At 39.7% G+C, this 16,099-nt stretch overlaps 1 protein-coding gene across 1 annotated transcript in view; it reads right to left on the bottom strand.

Moving 5' to 3' along the window:
• Window positions 1-14,016, bottom strand: part of RNF138 (ring finger protein 138) — a 35,919-nt gene extending 21,903 nt beyond the window's left edge. The window contains exons 1-2 of the mRNA XM_045850278.1: window positions 13,728-14,016; window positions 13,069-13,255 (exon numbers count right to left, since the gene is read on the bottom strand). Of these exons, the coding sequence (XP_045706234.1) occupies window positions 13,069-13,178 (110 nt within the window). The 5' untranslated portion in view covers window positions 13,179-13,255; window positions 13,728-14,016. The remainder of the gene's footprint in view (window positions 1-13,068; window positions 13,256-13,727) is intronic.
• Window positions 14,017-16,099: the final 2,083 nt, after the last annotated feature.

Below are 16,099 nucleotides of genomic sequence, written 5' to 3'. Positions count from 1 at the left end.
GGGAAGTTCTCCTTCATCATATTTTCAAGTCAGTTTTCAATTTCTTGCTCTTCCTCTTCTCCTTTTGGCACCCCTATTATTCGGATGTTAGAATGTTTAAAGTTGTCTCAGAGGTTTTTAAGCCTCTCTTCAGTTTTTTGAATGCTTGTTTCTTCATTCTCTTCTGGTTGAATGTTTATTTCTTCCTTTTTTCCAAATCACTGATTTGAGTCCCAGTTTCCTTCACTTCACTCTTGGTTCCCTGTACATTTTTCTTTATTTTACTTTGCATAGACTTGACTTCTTCCTTTATTTTGCAACCTTACTCAGTCATTTCTGTGAGCATCCTGATTACCAGTGTTTTGAACTCTGCATCTGATAGACTGGCTATTTCCTCATTGCTCAGCTCTTTTTCTGGAGTTTTGATCTGTTCTTTCATTTGGGCCATATTTCTTTGTCTAGGCATGCCTGTAACTTTGTAAGGGCTGGACCCTTAGGTATTCGCCAGGGCAGTGCAACCCACAAGGCTGCACTGTGGTACTGTATGTGCAGGCGGGGAGAGAGAAGGAACAATGCCACTTAAGCAGCTCTCACCCTGCTTTCAGTCACTTCCCCCACTACCCGCAAGCGAATTGGGTCCTTCTGATGCTGATTCCTGGGTGAGTGGGTGTGTTTACATTCTAGGACCCTGTGGGGCCCTCCAACAGACTCTGCTCTGAGACTGGGAGTTCCTCCTGTAGCCACAACCCCCACAGATTTTTACACCCAGAGGTTTTGAGACTTCATTTCCCTGCACTGGAACCCTAGGTTTCGCAGTCTGTCTTGCTCCCCAAGTTGTTCCTCCCAGTTTATACACACGTGAATGTGGAACCACCTGATCCACCAACTTCCGCCTTGCCTGGTATCTTCTCCTTCCTGGCTGCCCATTTCTGCCCCTCCTACCAGTCTGGATAAATGTTTCTTCTTTAACTCCTTGGTTATCAGAGTTCCATACAGTTCAATTTTCTGGCAGCTCCTGTTGTTTTTGTTTTTAAATTGGTTGTTGTCCTCCTTTGGTTGTAGGAGGAAGCAAAGCATATATACCCAGGGCTCCATCTTGGCCAGAAGTCCAAATTAATGATTTTTTTCTACTTGTAATATTTTCCAGAGGGGCAATAAGAAAAATAGCTGACTTGCTAAGAAAAATCAGATTAGCATCAAAATCATCAGCAATAACAAAGAGGTGACAAAACAATTAGAATGATGTGTCAAAGTTCTGAGGGAAAATGATTACAACCTACAATTTCATCATCTTGATACTAAATCATCTGCTTCATATATGTTTGGCATTTCTGATACAATGCAATTTATGCAATACAGAAAATCTTTGCATTCTGCAAAACCGAGGGCTTGTGAGGAAAAACCAACTAAAACTTACAGGGCTTGTGAGGAAAAAATAGTTGGGGTAGATTACCTGTGCAACCCTATCACCAGAGCACTTACAATAACCCAAACAATTCTAATAAAAATATTAACACATTTAAAAAGACACTCAAGTTTCTAATAAACACATGACTCTAAAATTTTAGAAAGGGGTCAGAGGGTAATAAGGAATGGCTGAAGTTAGTAATTTTTGTTCTTTTTATAAATTTCATTTATTTTTAGGCGGGGGAGAGAGGAGGAAGGAGAGGGGGAGAAACAATCGTCAGTTGCCTCTTCCATGCCTGGCCTACAACCCAGGCATGTGTCCTGACCTGGAATCAAACCAGTGACCTTTTGGTTCACAGGCCAAAACTCAGTCCACTGAGCCACACCAGGCAGGGATGAAGCTTGTAAATTTTCAACAGCTTCTCCAAGAGAAAACTCATGGTCAAAATAAACAAAAAAATGCAGGTTGGTGTTTTGTATAATAGTATATGATTCTGTGGCTTGTTATTCAGCTGAGTGTTAGTATATTTTGCTTCAGCTGCCATTCGCTAATAGCCCAAAAAATCAACGTGCAGGGTGGAAATCACATATATACCAATCTGTTGCAAAACAACAGAGTGTTTTCATTGTTCAGTCTTCACTTGTCTTTAACCCTGTTTGTGATCATTTGCTATGGAAAATTCCAACTTTTAATGTAATCTAAATTCATCACTTTCCCCTAAAATTACAGCTTGCACTTTTGTAGTCTTAAGCCTTTTCCCTCTCAAATCCAGAGATATTCCCCTTGCATGCACTAGAAATAGTTTTATCTTTAATAAATATGATGGCACAAATCAATGGGGGAACATGGCTTGTTCAGTAAAACAGTATTTGGTTCATGGCTTTTCATGGAGTATCTATCTACTGTATACTATACATAAAAAAGTTTCCAGGTAGATTAAAACCTTAAATATGATAAGCCAAACTTCTAACAGAAATGCAACTGATAACATGTTCTATTAATCATTTATCTACTGCCAAATTAATATTATACCATGTTAATAACCATAGCTTCATAATGTCATGATACCCAGTACAGTTGGTTCTATGTTCTACTTTTTCTAAATATTCTTAGTTATTTGTGGCTATTAACTCATTATTGAAAATTTTTTTTAAAGATTTTATTTATTTTTTTAGAGAGGGAAGGGAGAGAGACAGATAGAGAGAGACATCAATGTGCGGTTGCTGGGGGTCATGGCCTGCAACCCAGGCATGTACCCTGACTGGGAATCGAAACTGCGACACTTTGGTTCGCAGCCTGTGCTCAATCCACTGAGCTATGCCAGCCAGGGCTCTCATTATTGAAATTTTTTAATCAGTTTTTCAAAGTCTACCAAAAGAATCATGTAGAGATTTTACTGTAATTGTATTAGCATTTTAAAAATTATCTGAGGAAGAACTGGCATCTTAATTTTAACTGGCATCTGAATCTCTCCATACACGTGTCATGTCTTACCACTCATTCAGATTTCTTACACTTTTCAATGAAGTTTTTAAATTTTCCCTATGAAAGCCTCACAATTTTTATTATATTTATTCTAATAAACACTCTAAATATTCTAAATACATATACATTATTCTTTTATTGCTATCATAAATAGGGTTTTTCTTCTATTAATATCATTGGTATAAAACGTTAATGATTTTTATCTGTTGTTCTTGTATCCAGAAATCTCTCCGTACTATCCTATTGGTTCTAAGATTCTTGAAATGAAAAAATTACAGAACTAGAGAATATTAAGGCTTGCCAAGGGTTAAGGAGGAGTGGGGTAGGATCAAGAGGAAAGTGGGTGTGCTTATAAAAGGACTATGTGAGGAATCTTTGTGGAAATGGAATGTTCTCTATCTTTACCAATGTAGATATCCTGGTTATAGTTATACAATGTTACCATCGGGGGAAACTGGTTCAGGGTACACAGGATTTTATTATTTTTTACAACTACGTGTAAAACTACAATGATCTCAAAATAAAAAGTTTAACTTAAAGGAAAGTTATTTTAAAAAGAGCAAAAATAATAAACCTACCAGATTTTTTTAAAGTACATGCCTACATATTATAATGCATACTCACTTCATAAATATGTATTAAGTACTTACTACATAACAGACACTAGGTATACTGCAGGTAACAAAAGAAACAAAAATCCCTACCCTGCCTGACCCTGATGGGATTTACAGAATTGTGTGCATGCAGGAACTTGTGGCACTGTGTGTATATGCTATATCCACACTCCACAAAATTTAACAAATCATAGTACTGTGCTAAAACTGCAAAGTAATGAATGAAAGTGAAGAATCCCCCAAAAGTCTAATTATTTAAAGAATTCAAATATACTAAAAGATTTTTAAAATAATGCAAAAAGAATACCTGCTAAACTGATTAAGAATGTCAAAATAAGATTCAAAGGCACACATCACGTATCTCAGCAAATCCCAGACAGGTCCAAAAGATGAACTATTTTTTAAAAAGATTTAACAAATTAAAAAAATGAATAGCATTATAACTTTAGATAACCAAATATCTCAAATCTGAACATATAAGATAAAAATACACAAAGGAAAAGTAACTAAATAGAAAAATAATATAAAATAAGTATAAATTATAATAGATTATAATTAAGGCCCAGATTAGGTAACTCAGTTGTTTAGAGCATCGTCCCAATATGTCATGGTTGCCCATTCGATCCCCAGTCAGGGCACATACAAGAATCAACCAATGAATGCATAAGTAAGTATAACAACAAATCGATGTGTGTCTCTCTCTCAATCTATAAAAAAATGAAATTAGACTAGCATTAAAAATAGCCATAAAAATTATTACAAATGTACTATAATTTTACCTATAGTAAAATTATAAATTAGTATATAAAAATTTAAAGTGGAAAAATGCACATCACCTTGTTAGCAACCACAGAAATAGATTTTAAAGTAATTCTAACTACCATCGGGAGCTGTATTAAACTAGCAAAAAATTGTTTTAAAAAAGTTGGCAAAGATGATGGAATACAGATACACTTTTTAAAAAATTGTATTTATTCATTTTCAGAGAAGGTTATGGAGGGACAGAGGGAGAGAAACATCAAGGTGTGGTTGCCTCTCATGTGGCCCCCACTGGGAACCTGGACAGCAACCCAAGACTGTGCCCTGACCAGGAATTGAACCAGGGACCCTTTGGTTCTCAGCCCACACTCAATTCACTGAGCTACACCAGCCAGGGCCAAATACACTTTTATAGTATTAATGGTATTTTGTAAGTTAGCCCAATTTTGTGGAAAGCAACATGACATTTATAAAAAAGAGCAGTGACTATTTATTGAATACTTAATATGTGCTAGACAATGTTTCAGAAAACTTATATTCATTACCTTCAATTCTTAAAAATAAGTGTTTTAAAAGACACTAAGTTTCCTCATTTGTAAAATAAAGATGAGGAAACTAAAGCTCACAAAACAGCTTCTTTAAAATTAAGAGACTAAAGGCTAAAAGATGTTCCTTCACTGAAATACAAGGCCCAGAATGTTCCCTCTACCCCAGAACATTCTGTACACAAACACAGCCCTCTAAGCCCTGGCCAGGTACCTCAGTTGATTAGACCATTGTCCCAATACGCCAGGGTTGCAAGTTCAATCCCTCACTAGGGTACATACAAGAATCAATCAGTGAAGGCATAAATGAGTAGAGCAACAAATCAATGTTTCTCTCTCTCTCCACACTTCCTCTCTCTCTAAAAAAAAAAATCAATAAATAAAATAAATTCTTTAAAAAACAACCACAGCCCTCTATAAATGAATACCTACATACCACTTAAATCTCAGCAACAGTATCTCTTCAAGAAAAGGTCTTTGACAACCTACTCATCCTCCCCCAACTCACCCAAGATCTGATCCCCTTCTTATACGTTCTCAGAACCTAAGTTTGTAACTACACATGTATCTGAATATTTATGTGAATGAAAATACATCTCAGCCCCAGCTGGTGTGGCTCAGTGGATTAAGTGCTAGCCTGTAAACCCAAAGGTCGCCAGTTTGATTCCCAATCAGGGCACATGCCTGGGTCCCTAACAAGGGGCTCATGAGAGGCAACCACACATTAATGTTTCTCTCCCTCTCTTTCTCCCTCCCTTACCCTCTCTAAAATAAACAAACAAAATCTTTAAAAATAAAAAAAATTACAAAAAGAAAATACATCTCAATAACACAAGCTCCAAGAGAGCAGGGATCATCATATCTAACTCTTGAACATTGTATGCCCAGCACAGAGTTAGGCAACTAATAGGGATTCATTAAATTTGTTAAAACAATGAATGCCAATTTACCTTCATCCAATCCAAAAACTATTAAATCTCTTAACCCAAAGATATAATCCATAGTCCTCAAATCAAAACCATGGGCACTTCCCACATACAAAACACTTTACTAAAGCTGTAATCATCCCTGTATGATACATCTGACAAATTCCCCTGTATTCTACCCACTGACCCAGCATTTCAACCTGTGAAAATTTATCTTACAGGGAAAACTCTTACATGTGAAATAGTATTTATATAAGTTTAATCATTGAGGTATATTCATAACAACAAATAATTAGGAACAGCCTAAATGCTCATCAATATTGGGACTGAATAAATAATGATACATCAAACGATGGAATACTAATAGAATACTAAATTATATTCTATGAGGTCAGGAATTTTTATCTACAATAGTATTAGTATATAATGATTAGCAGATAATCATTATATTGTCCTCAAGTAGTCCTAAAACATCCATAGAGACATTTAGTTCACACCAAAAGATCCTTGAAATACAGTACTATCAATAATGTCCATGGGCACATTTGGCCCATGCCAAATGCTCCTTGATATTTGGTGCTGCCGAAAAAGTCCATCGGTTCAAACAGCCGTGTTTATTTTTACTTCTGATTTACAAAATTAATACATAAAAATACTGTCATGTTTTCTTTGTCATATAATTGTGTTGTATCTGTATTGCCAACAATAACCCTGCCTACTTCTATAGCCTAGTAGGTAATGGCACATGGGGCTAAGTAGATGGGCTGGCATGGACATCCCCATGGATGCTTTGGACAGGACCAAATGTCCTGCAAGGTACATAATGCATAGGCAACATTGGTTGAATGAATGAAAACTCAACAACCAAAAAAGAAGGTCATCTATGTACTAACACAGAATGATCACTGAGATAGTAACATGAAAATAACAAGGTACAAAGGAGTGTATACCATATACTGTTCTTTATGTGAAAAACAAGAAAATAATATTTACAACCTTGTTTATACACATATCACCAGAAAAATATATAACAGTGTAGGATACAGTCATATTATTCCCTTTATGCCTTTATAATTATGAATTACAATATTCTCCATTCACCACATATCCTTTGGTATTAACTACCTGGACCAAAAGAACTTGAAATAGATGCCTTTCTATTTACAATAATAATCTAGCTTTTTGTGTATATGCTCCTTGCCCATTAATCACTTAGTAATAACCATCTTAGTGACCAAATCAGCTGTCCCAGTATAGCAGTGGTTGTGTTCAAGTAGCCCGTATTTTACTTACTAATGGCCCCAAAGTCATTCCTGTACTTTTATTACAGTATATTAATTATTGTTGTTAATCTCTTACAGTGCCTAACTTAGAAATTAAACTTTATCATAGATATGTATAAGAAAAAACACTGTATATATAGGGTTTCAATACTATCTACAATTATAAGAATCCACTGGGAGTCTTGGAATTTATCCCCCACTGATAAAGGGAGACAACTATACTGAAACTGCCAGACACCACAGAATAACATTTACAGAGTTGTAAGTTAGGAAAAGGCTGTGTGACGTCACTTTGTGTGCTAATTTGAATTTTGTTCAGCAAGAATTCACTCCCCACCCCTCCCATCATAAGAGCAACTAACATACTTCCCCTCACCATTGCTATTGGGCATGGCCACATGACTTGTTTCAATCAATGAATATGAGCAGAGGCTAGAAATAAGCCTGCCCACTTGGTCTTGCTTCTTGCACTTCTGACTCCAAAAGAATTACAGACATGTGGAACAGGCCTGAAAGCAACCTGTAACCTGGAGCCAAGACCAGATAAGCCAACCTACATCAGTCAAACCACAGCTGATCTGTAGACTTACGAGCAATAAACACATGCCAATGTTGTATGTCAAAATTTTTTTAAATCTACCTTTTTCTGTGAAGTGTTGTAGTTATTAAACTAATGACATAATTTTATATTATGTATTTTGAAAACTGTTAGACATATATATATTATGCACAAACATTACCTCACTTGTTCCTTGCAACAACCCTGTGAAATAGGTAACACATTTTTACCCATTTTATGGCCAAAACAGGGTAAAAGGAATTAAATGACTTAACAAAGTGATACAGCTATTACCTGTGCCCTCGCAACACAAACCCATTGATCTCTTTATCTAATATTGAATGCATACTCATTCAGGTAAGTGAAAGTAGTCCTGGGGCACTGCCTTTATAGAGGTTATAGTTTAGCAGAAGTCAAATCATCTGATTCCAAAAATGTTGGTTATAAGCTGTGACAAGAAGTACAAAGGAAAGTTATTCAGGTCTTCTATCTCCAATTGGACTTGTTCCTTCTTCTGTATAACCAAACATGAGTCTATAAAATTGCTTATTCCTCATCTCCCTTTGGCCAGACTATTTGAATCTGCTAAACAGAGCTTATTAGAAAACAAAGTATAGAACAAGGAGGAAAAAAGATACAAATCAAGATTACTAAAACAATTCTTTCCACATATCAAAAGAGCCTGTGTCTTTTAGCATAGTACATTACTCTGAAACACAACTTCAAAATGTTATCTTTAAGTTTCTTTCAACTTTAAACTAGGATATGCTAGATGAATTTCTGTCCTTACCCATTCTCCTCTCCTAACAAAAGGTTGATCAACACTGAGAGAATAAAACAATTTTCCCATCCGTCACACTCCCAATTTTAGTAAAATCTGTCACCTTTTATCCTCCTAGTCTTTTTAAACAAGATTTTATTTATTTGTTTTTAGAGAGAGGGGAAAGGAGGGAAAAAGAGAGGGAGAGAAACATCAATGTGTGGTTGCTTCTCATGCACCCGCTACTGGGGACCTGGCCCATAACCCAAGCATGTACCCTAGACTGGGAATGGAACCAGCACTCAATCCACTAAGTCACACCAGCCAGGGCTATCCTCCTAGTCTTATAATCAAAATCATTCCCCAAAATAACTTTAAAAAAATTATACTTTTTAAGTTGGTCTTCAGGACTGAAAAGTAAGTCAATTTTCTGTTACATAATTAAATAGCATAGCTTTTAAAAATTATGTCATAGTCTTAAAAACCTTAAGGAAAAAGATGGTCTAGAGCAGCCATTTATTAAACTGGCAAGAACCCATATAAGCCTGGTTTTCAGAATTATAACAAATCTGTAGAAATAAGAATTTTTTAAATTATATATGCTCAAATAACAAGATACCAATAAAGTTATTAAAATTACAAGAACTATAAACTGAAAATTCAAGGACTAGATAACCCAAGGCAAGTTAATAGAGAATCATATAAATCTGTGCTTAATACGAAGTGGAAGCTGATTTACATTAGCTTACTTTAAGATTTTATTTATTTATTTTTAGAGAGAAAGGGAGGGGGAGAAACATCAATGTGTGGTTGCCTCTCGAGCACGCCTAACTGGGGATCTGGCCCACAACCCAGGCATGTTCCCTGACTGGGAATAAAACCAGCAACCCTTTGGTTGGTTCACAAATCAGCACTCAGTCCACTGAGCCACACCAAGGAGGGCTACATTAGCTTATTTTAAAAGGTGCTTCCTTACAAAGATGCCTAAAAGCAAACAGATTAGATTTCCATATTTAAGAATCTGGCAAGGCATCACTTTGTTATTATCTGTGATTTTCATTGTAATGGAGCTTACTCCTAACAATGCACAAGAGTTACTTATTTCCTTGACCATTCACAAAAGGAAAGAAAGATTACAAAGAACCACACCAAAGGAGATAAATATGTTACTACTATGTCAGTCTGTACCTTCTTCTGAAAACTGACTTCTGAAAACTGATCAACTTTAATATTCTTAATTCGACTTTACATGCTTTTCAAAATAGTAATCTGATACTCCTGATGATTGGTTTCCTTACAATTTTTCTGTTTCCACTGTGACATTCCATCCTGGGTTTCCTTCCTATCCTGCCCATTCCTTATCAGGCTGCACTTTTCTTTACTCCACATTTTAAACTGTATTCAGAGCACTTTGTTCTGTCTAGGCTCTCTGCTACCTTTCAATTTATATACCTCTTCATATGTCTATGTCCTTACTCAGTTTTAGATCCATGTATTCCAGACCTACATACACAAACCTAAAAAATGAGCGTATCAAATCTCACATGATATCCTTAAAATGTCAGAAATCTCTCCAGTTCCAGTATCATTTCCTTTGTTCAGGTTCCAATCATTTCTCTCCCTGACACAGCAATGGGTGACCTCTTCAATAGCCTTACCACTAACAAGCTAGACCCCACTACTAAAGTGAACTTTCTAAAACTGAAATGTGACCATGCTACTCCTCTGCCAAAAACTGAATTGGTATCTATGGCTTTCAGGAAAAAGTTTTGGCTTACACAGTAAATTCCTGCTAGTATCTCTAAACTCTATCTCTACTACATTCATCCTTTAGCTTCAGGAAAACTTTGTAGACTGGAAACAGTCATTCTCTGTAATCTCTGCTTGCCTCTGCATATGCTATGAACCTAATCCAGGTATTACCCAACAAACTCTGAATACCAATTCTGACCTAAAGTATTACTTCATCAAAAAAATCTCCCCTATAGTCAAAGGCTGATTTAGATACCTACTCTCAATGCTCACATAAAATTTTATACCTAAATCTCTTTCATATTAACCACATTCATATATAGGTCTTCTCCATTAGACTATTAACAGTCTCTAGTGATAAAACACTTTGTTATTCCATGTACCTGACATACAGAAAATATTCAACGATTGCTGTTTGAAGGAATGAATGGGGATTAAGTGAGAATTTATATTTTGGTGGAGTTACTCTAACAAAAATGAACTTGCTCCTGTGACTAGAATAATAATAGGCAAATGCTGTGCTGCCATTGAAATGGTAATGAAAACTTTACTTTTCTGCCCTGATTGGTGTGGTTCAGTGGATCAGGAGTCTGCCTACAAACCAAAGGGTTGTCGTCTGATTCCAGGTCAGGGCACGTGAGGCAATTGATAGATGTCTTTCTCACACATGGATATTTCTCTCGCTCTCTTTCTCCCTTACCCCACTCTAAAAATAAATAAAATCGTTTTTTTTTAAAAGCAAACTTTATTTTCTAACAGACCCATTGTGCCACAGTGACCCAAAGCATTATCACCTCATCTCTCACTACTCATCAATCAAAAACTGACTTTGTAGCTAAATATAAATTTGTTTAAAGGCACAGGTTTATCCTTTGTGAAAAGAGCAAAAGACATTGAAAACTTAGATTATTTAAAACAGAATTCTATTTTCCCACCACACTCTTCCAGTCAATGAGGCCCTGTTCCACTATTCCCATCCCTTCCAAAACTCCACCCCCTCCCCCACCCACCCACCCCTTCTTTAATTACTTGTTCAGCCAGAACCCAGAGCAACTGTGTGTATTGGAGGTTTGAGGGAGGGGGCAAAAGACAGGAGATGGAGGAGGATGTTAGAGTAGTGTTCATTCCTCTTAACAAAATCTGCTGTGTTTCATTTCATTTCATTTCCATATCTAGTCTGATCACAGCCAAGCCCAATGAGTTGATCTCAGAAAGGTCCTCAACGATCATCTCCACTCTTTTACGTAACCTTAAGGTCAAGCCAAATTTCAGTCTGATTTTAAATGATCCATAAGGGAAATAGACTTGAGCAAACTGCTTGGAATTTTGAGGGGAACTAGAGATTACAATGAGTTCTATAGGGTCAGTGACCCAGAGGGTCACTGAAATGTTTCTGTCCAGAAAAATTTACTTCCTTTCACTCTGCCCTTCATTCCTTTCTTCCACCCACTGCTAGCACAAGCACAGGAAAGGCATCAATTTATGATCATGAATACTGACAGATTAAATGCTACAAAATATACTTTGTGCCCTAGACATTTCAAAATAGTTCAAAATATTTTTCTAAAAGTCAACATTTGTTGTTCCAAATAATAAAGTAATTTCACACTGTCACTTACCTCCCTTAAACAACAAACACATAAATGGCATAATGAAAAGTCATAATGGCATGACTCTATCATGAAAGGCCACATACTCTTGGCTCACATCACCACAGAACAGAAATAAGGTAGGCAGTAGAGTTAAGATTGAAGATCACAGTTAGAACAGTGGATATCAAAAAACAATTGCAATAAAATTTCTGACTGACCCAAAATTCAATCCATTCTTTACAAAACTATAGAACCTCCCTCTCAAAAAAAAATAAGGGTGGGAGGGGGGCGAGGAATGTATTTAGGAACTTGTTTGATTCTTCTCAGCTACTTTCAAGCACAAAGAACTTTTAAGCTTGAGTGTGTTCTTCTGAAATAAAGATTTCCAGACCTCACCTGCCAGAAATTATTTTGTAGGTATGGAATGGAGCCTGGGAATTGATATGTTTACTTAAAAAGTTGCCCAGGGGCTCTGATCAGCAGCCAGGTTTGTCAGAAGTGCCTTTTCAAGAAGGGCTCCTTCCAACCCTTACTGACATTCCAGCAGTCTATGAAATTATAGAAGCTCTTCCTATAAAAATATGCCAAATCAAACACCATGACACCTCACCTAATCCCTCTGTGTTCTCCCTCACCCGTCGGGTTACTGCCTTATTTTCAGTTAATTCCCTGTAACAGCAGTCTTCCTTTCTTATCTCCACCCTTGTAATAACCAAGTAATAAGCAAAAGGGTAAAACAAAGGGAAACGATCACGTCAATACCCGGAAATCCTGTCACTTCCAACATATGAGAAGAAAACCCCCTCTAGATCATTCTAACATGTACTAAATTTAAACGAAACAAAACACTTTCAGAGGAGGTCTGGGAAGCAGGGTTGGAGGGTAAGGTAAGAGCTCTTAGAGTTGGAAAGGATGGACGAAGATACTAAAGGAAGAGAAGGTGCAACTTTAAAGCCGGGCAGCTCAGAGTAGGTCGAGCGGGCCCGTGCCGGCACCTCCTCGGAGGGCTTTGACACTCGACACCCAGCCTTCACTCAGGTTGCTAGGAAACAAAAAGGCTCCACGTTCCCTGCCATTCCTCCCTGGACGGGAGGAGAGGCGACGGGCCTCCGGGGCCTGAAGGCGCCACGGAGAAGGGGCTGGGCACTGCCCCCGAGGCGCAAAAACCAGGTAGAGCCGGAGACCTGGAGCTCGGGCTGAGGGGCCGGGCGCCTCCAGAGGGCCCGGAGCCGGGAGGGAGGGCGAACCGGGCTCTCAGGCATCGGAAATGGGCCCTCCGCGCAGAGCGGCGCTAGGGTAGGCCACGACGAGCCCCGCTCCTGTCAGGGGGCCGCCGAGGGTCCGGGGCCGGATGCTGGGCCTAAACGACCACCCGGCACCGCGCAGAAGAGGGGGCGTCTACTCACACGTGCTGACAGGCAGCGGTCCGCACCGGCGTTTTGAGCACCTCCTGACAAACAGGGCAGTAGAAATCATCTTCGGTGTAAGAAGTGGGCGCGGAGAGGTCCTCGGCCATGGCGAGGGTGGTGAATCAAAGCAGCGGCAGCGGCCGAGGTGGCAGAGACGGCCCGGGCCCGACTCCCTGCGTGAACTCTGAGGAGGAGGGGACGTGTGAAGAGGTGGCTCGCGCCAGGAAAGGGGCGGGGCGGGCGAGGGCGGGGCGAGGGCGGGGCGGAGCCTGACGCTAAGATACTACTGCCGCGGGCGAGCTCCAGGCTGCTGCCGCCGCCCCGGCGGGACCCGGAAGCGGTGCCTGGCGGGAGGCTATGATGGAAAAACACCGGCGATTGGTTTCTCTTTCACTTCTACCCTAAGCTGTAAGAACAAGAAGCCGCACCCCTCTTTTGGGAGGGGCTCCCGCGGCCACTCCGGTACTGGTACTCTGGCGCGCGGCCTCAGCTCCACCCTTAGCCTCTACTTCGCTGCCGGCCTCCTTTCCCCGCGGTTTTAGGCTCCGTTTCCTCGCTCCGAGTGTCTATCCCGCAGGCCACGTCTCCCCGCTGCAACCCACTCTTTCCCGCTACTCCGCGCCCCGCCCCTCCCGTCCTCTCTCGTAGACACTCACTTGGAACTCCGCAGTGGCGTGGCTGATGGAGCTTTCTCCCCCCACGTGGTGAAAGAGGTGGCCCTGCGCCGGCCTCGGACTCCTCTCGCCGCTGCTCCCTTCCTTGCGGAGGCCGGGAGGGGAGTGGCGGGCAATTTGCTCCGTGCTCATCGGCCCAAAACGGGGCCGGGCCCGGTGCTCAGGATGCACCGGAATCCCACCGCCCCCTCCAGCAGCTCTCTGGTGGCATTGCGCTGCTTGTGGACTGCCGGGCAGGTCACGGAACCCGAGGGGAAGATGAGCGCTGGCGAAGGAATGGGAAGAGGGCAGGCTCCTTAGCAACGGCGCGCGGCGCCTTCAGCAGGTTGTGACGTAAACAGCTGGGTGCCCACCTGTATCGCCTCCACCCCACCTCCCTACAGCGGGGACCTCATTTCTTTCACAACTGTCGATTATATTGGGTTTCTCAGGAACTTTTAATCAGAAAATGCCACCCCTAATGTTAAAGATTTGAAAGATGTGGCCCTTACTACTTGTCTTTGTCATAATGTTCTGATGGTGTCAAGTTGTATTATGAAGCAATAATATCCGTTTGGGGATTTTAATGCCGGGCGGGGGTGGGGGGTACGGCGGGCGGAAATCTCTTGAGGTTTCCTTTTTGCCTTCAATGTGACTGATCACAGTTGCAGGTGCAGTCTTACACCCACACCTTTGTTTTGTTTCGGTTTTTGATAGCTTTGAAGAAAAACAAAGTAGAAGCATGGATCAAGACATTTAACCAACGTTACTTACTAAATATTATTTTTCACTTTTAATTTTTGATTTTAGAAAGAGGGTAAAGGAGGAAGGAAGAGAGAGAGAAACGTAAATGTGAGAGAGAATGATTGGTTGCCTTCCCCCACCGTGATTCCCGCCTGTGCCCTGTACCAGAATCGAACTGGCGACCGTTTGGTTTGCAAGAGGACGCACAACCGAGCCACAGCAGCCAGGGCTGTTTTAATGAACCCTTAATTTGTTGATATATCCACATAATTGATAAATCTCTAAAATGGAATCACAGTCATAACCATGAAAAGAGGAAGGAGAATCTGGAACATCATAAAGCATCTTCAGTTAACTTCGGGAGTTGGGGGTAAGGAGAGGTTTCATTAACATGCTGTGTTAACACTCTCCACCAGGGTCTAATTAAATCATGAATAGAAGCCATTGAAGGGAGTAGTTAATTCAATTCTGTTGTGTATTGTCTAACATTGTCCTTGGCGCTATGTTAGATGCTTTGCAGATCTTACGAACTTTGCTCCAAGCTAGTTTACACTCTTGAATGTCTATAAAAATAAAAAGACGGAAATACGGTATTTGCAAAAGCATTAAATTTTTCATTAACAGTTCTATATTGAGGGTAGGAAGCCGATTGGATTTGTGTGGCTTAGAGAAAACAATGGAGGTGGGTCTTAATGTGCATCTTAAAATTCCTGGAATAATACTGAATTCCTTCCAACAAACTACATACTGTATTTTTGTTCCTCCCTAACAAAAACAATGGAATTGAAGAAGGATAGTTAATTTTAGCTTCAGATTTCCTGGGAGGAGGAAAAGCACCTGATAGGAGGAACAGCTGATAGCAGCAGTCCAGGTGCTTTTCACGTATCGAGTGGTTCTTGGAGTCCAAATTTCACCTTATTGATAATATACTTCCAATCATTTCACTCATTTAGGAAGTATAGTTTCTACATGGTAAGAGTGTTTACTCCTGGATTCCCCAGGAGTAAAGGGATAACCAGAATATTCCTTTTGTAGCTTTATTTGCTTTATTCCTTCTGTGTAATGCAGCCTTACTAGTGCCCTAATTGGAACATGTTTGTGTTGCTTTCTCATATATTCTGAGAAGTCATTTGGTATACCTGTAAGCATAACCATAAAAAAAATGTGGATATCAGGAAAATTTGGTTACCTTCTAAGAGTTAAACTTAGAAAAATAAACTATAATTGCCAGACAACACAATCTTCTGTCCTGGCAGCAATTCATATGAAAAACTACTTGACATTTTTATAGCAATATCACAGATGTACTCAAAATACATTCAGCCATGTAACTAAAATGTCCTCAGCTTCTGGATAGCAGGAGAAAACTCCTAAGATTAGACCAATATGATGAACTTAGTTGCAACCATTTAAATAGTTCCTTTAAGTTTAGGTAAAACACCCAATCACTTAATAATCCATCTCTCTCAGTCTGCTCCCATCCAAATGACATCCTGGGGGATACGTGGGAGGACTAGGAGTAGCGAACATAAACTTGAGGCACTACTGGGGAATCTGGGTCCTGAGAACTGCACAGTCTCCTTTGAATTCTTGCTAGACTTTTCTGCAGTGGGGCTAATTTTGGTTGTGAC

Source organism: Phyllostomus hastatus, unplaced genomic scaffold (assembly GCF_019186645.2).
Source record: "Phyllostomus hastatus isolate PE091 unplaced genomic scaffold, TTU_PhHast_1.1 phas_contig_80, whole genome shotgun sequence".
NCBI classification, from domain to species: domain Eukaryota; kingdom Metazoa; phylum Chordata; class Mammalia; order Chiroptera; family Phyllostomidae; genus Phyllostomus; species Phyllostomus hastatus.
Note: the sequence above shows the minus strand (reverse complement) of the source record. Positions and strands in the feature narration are given on the sequence as shown.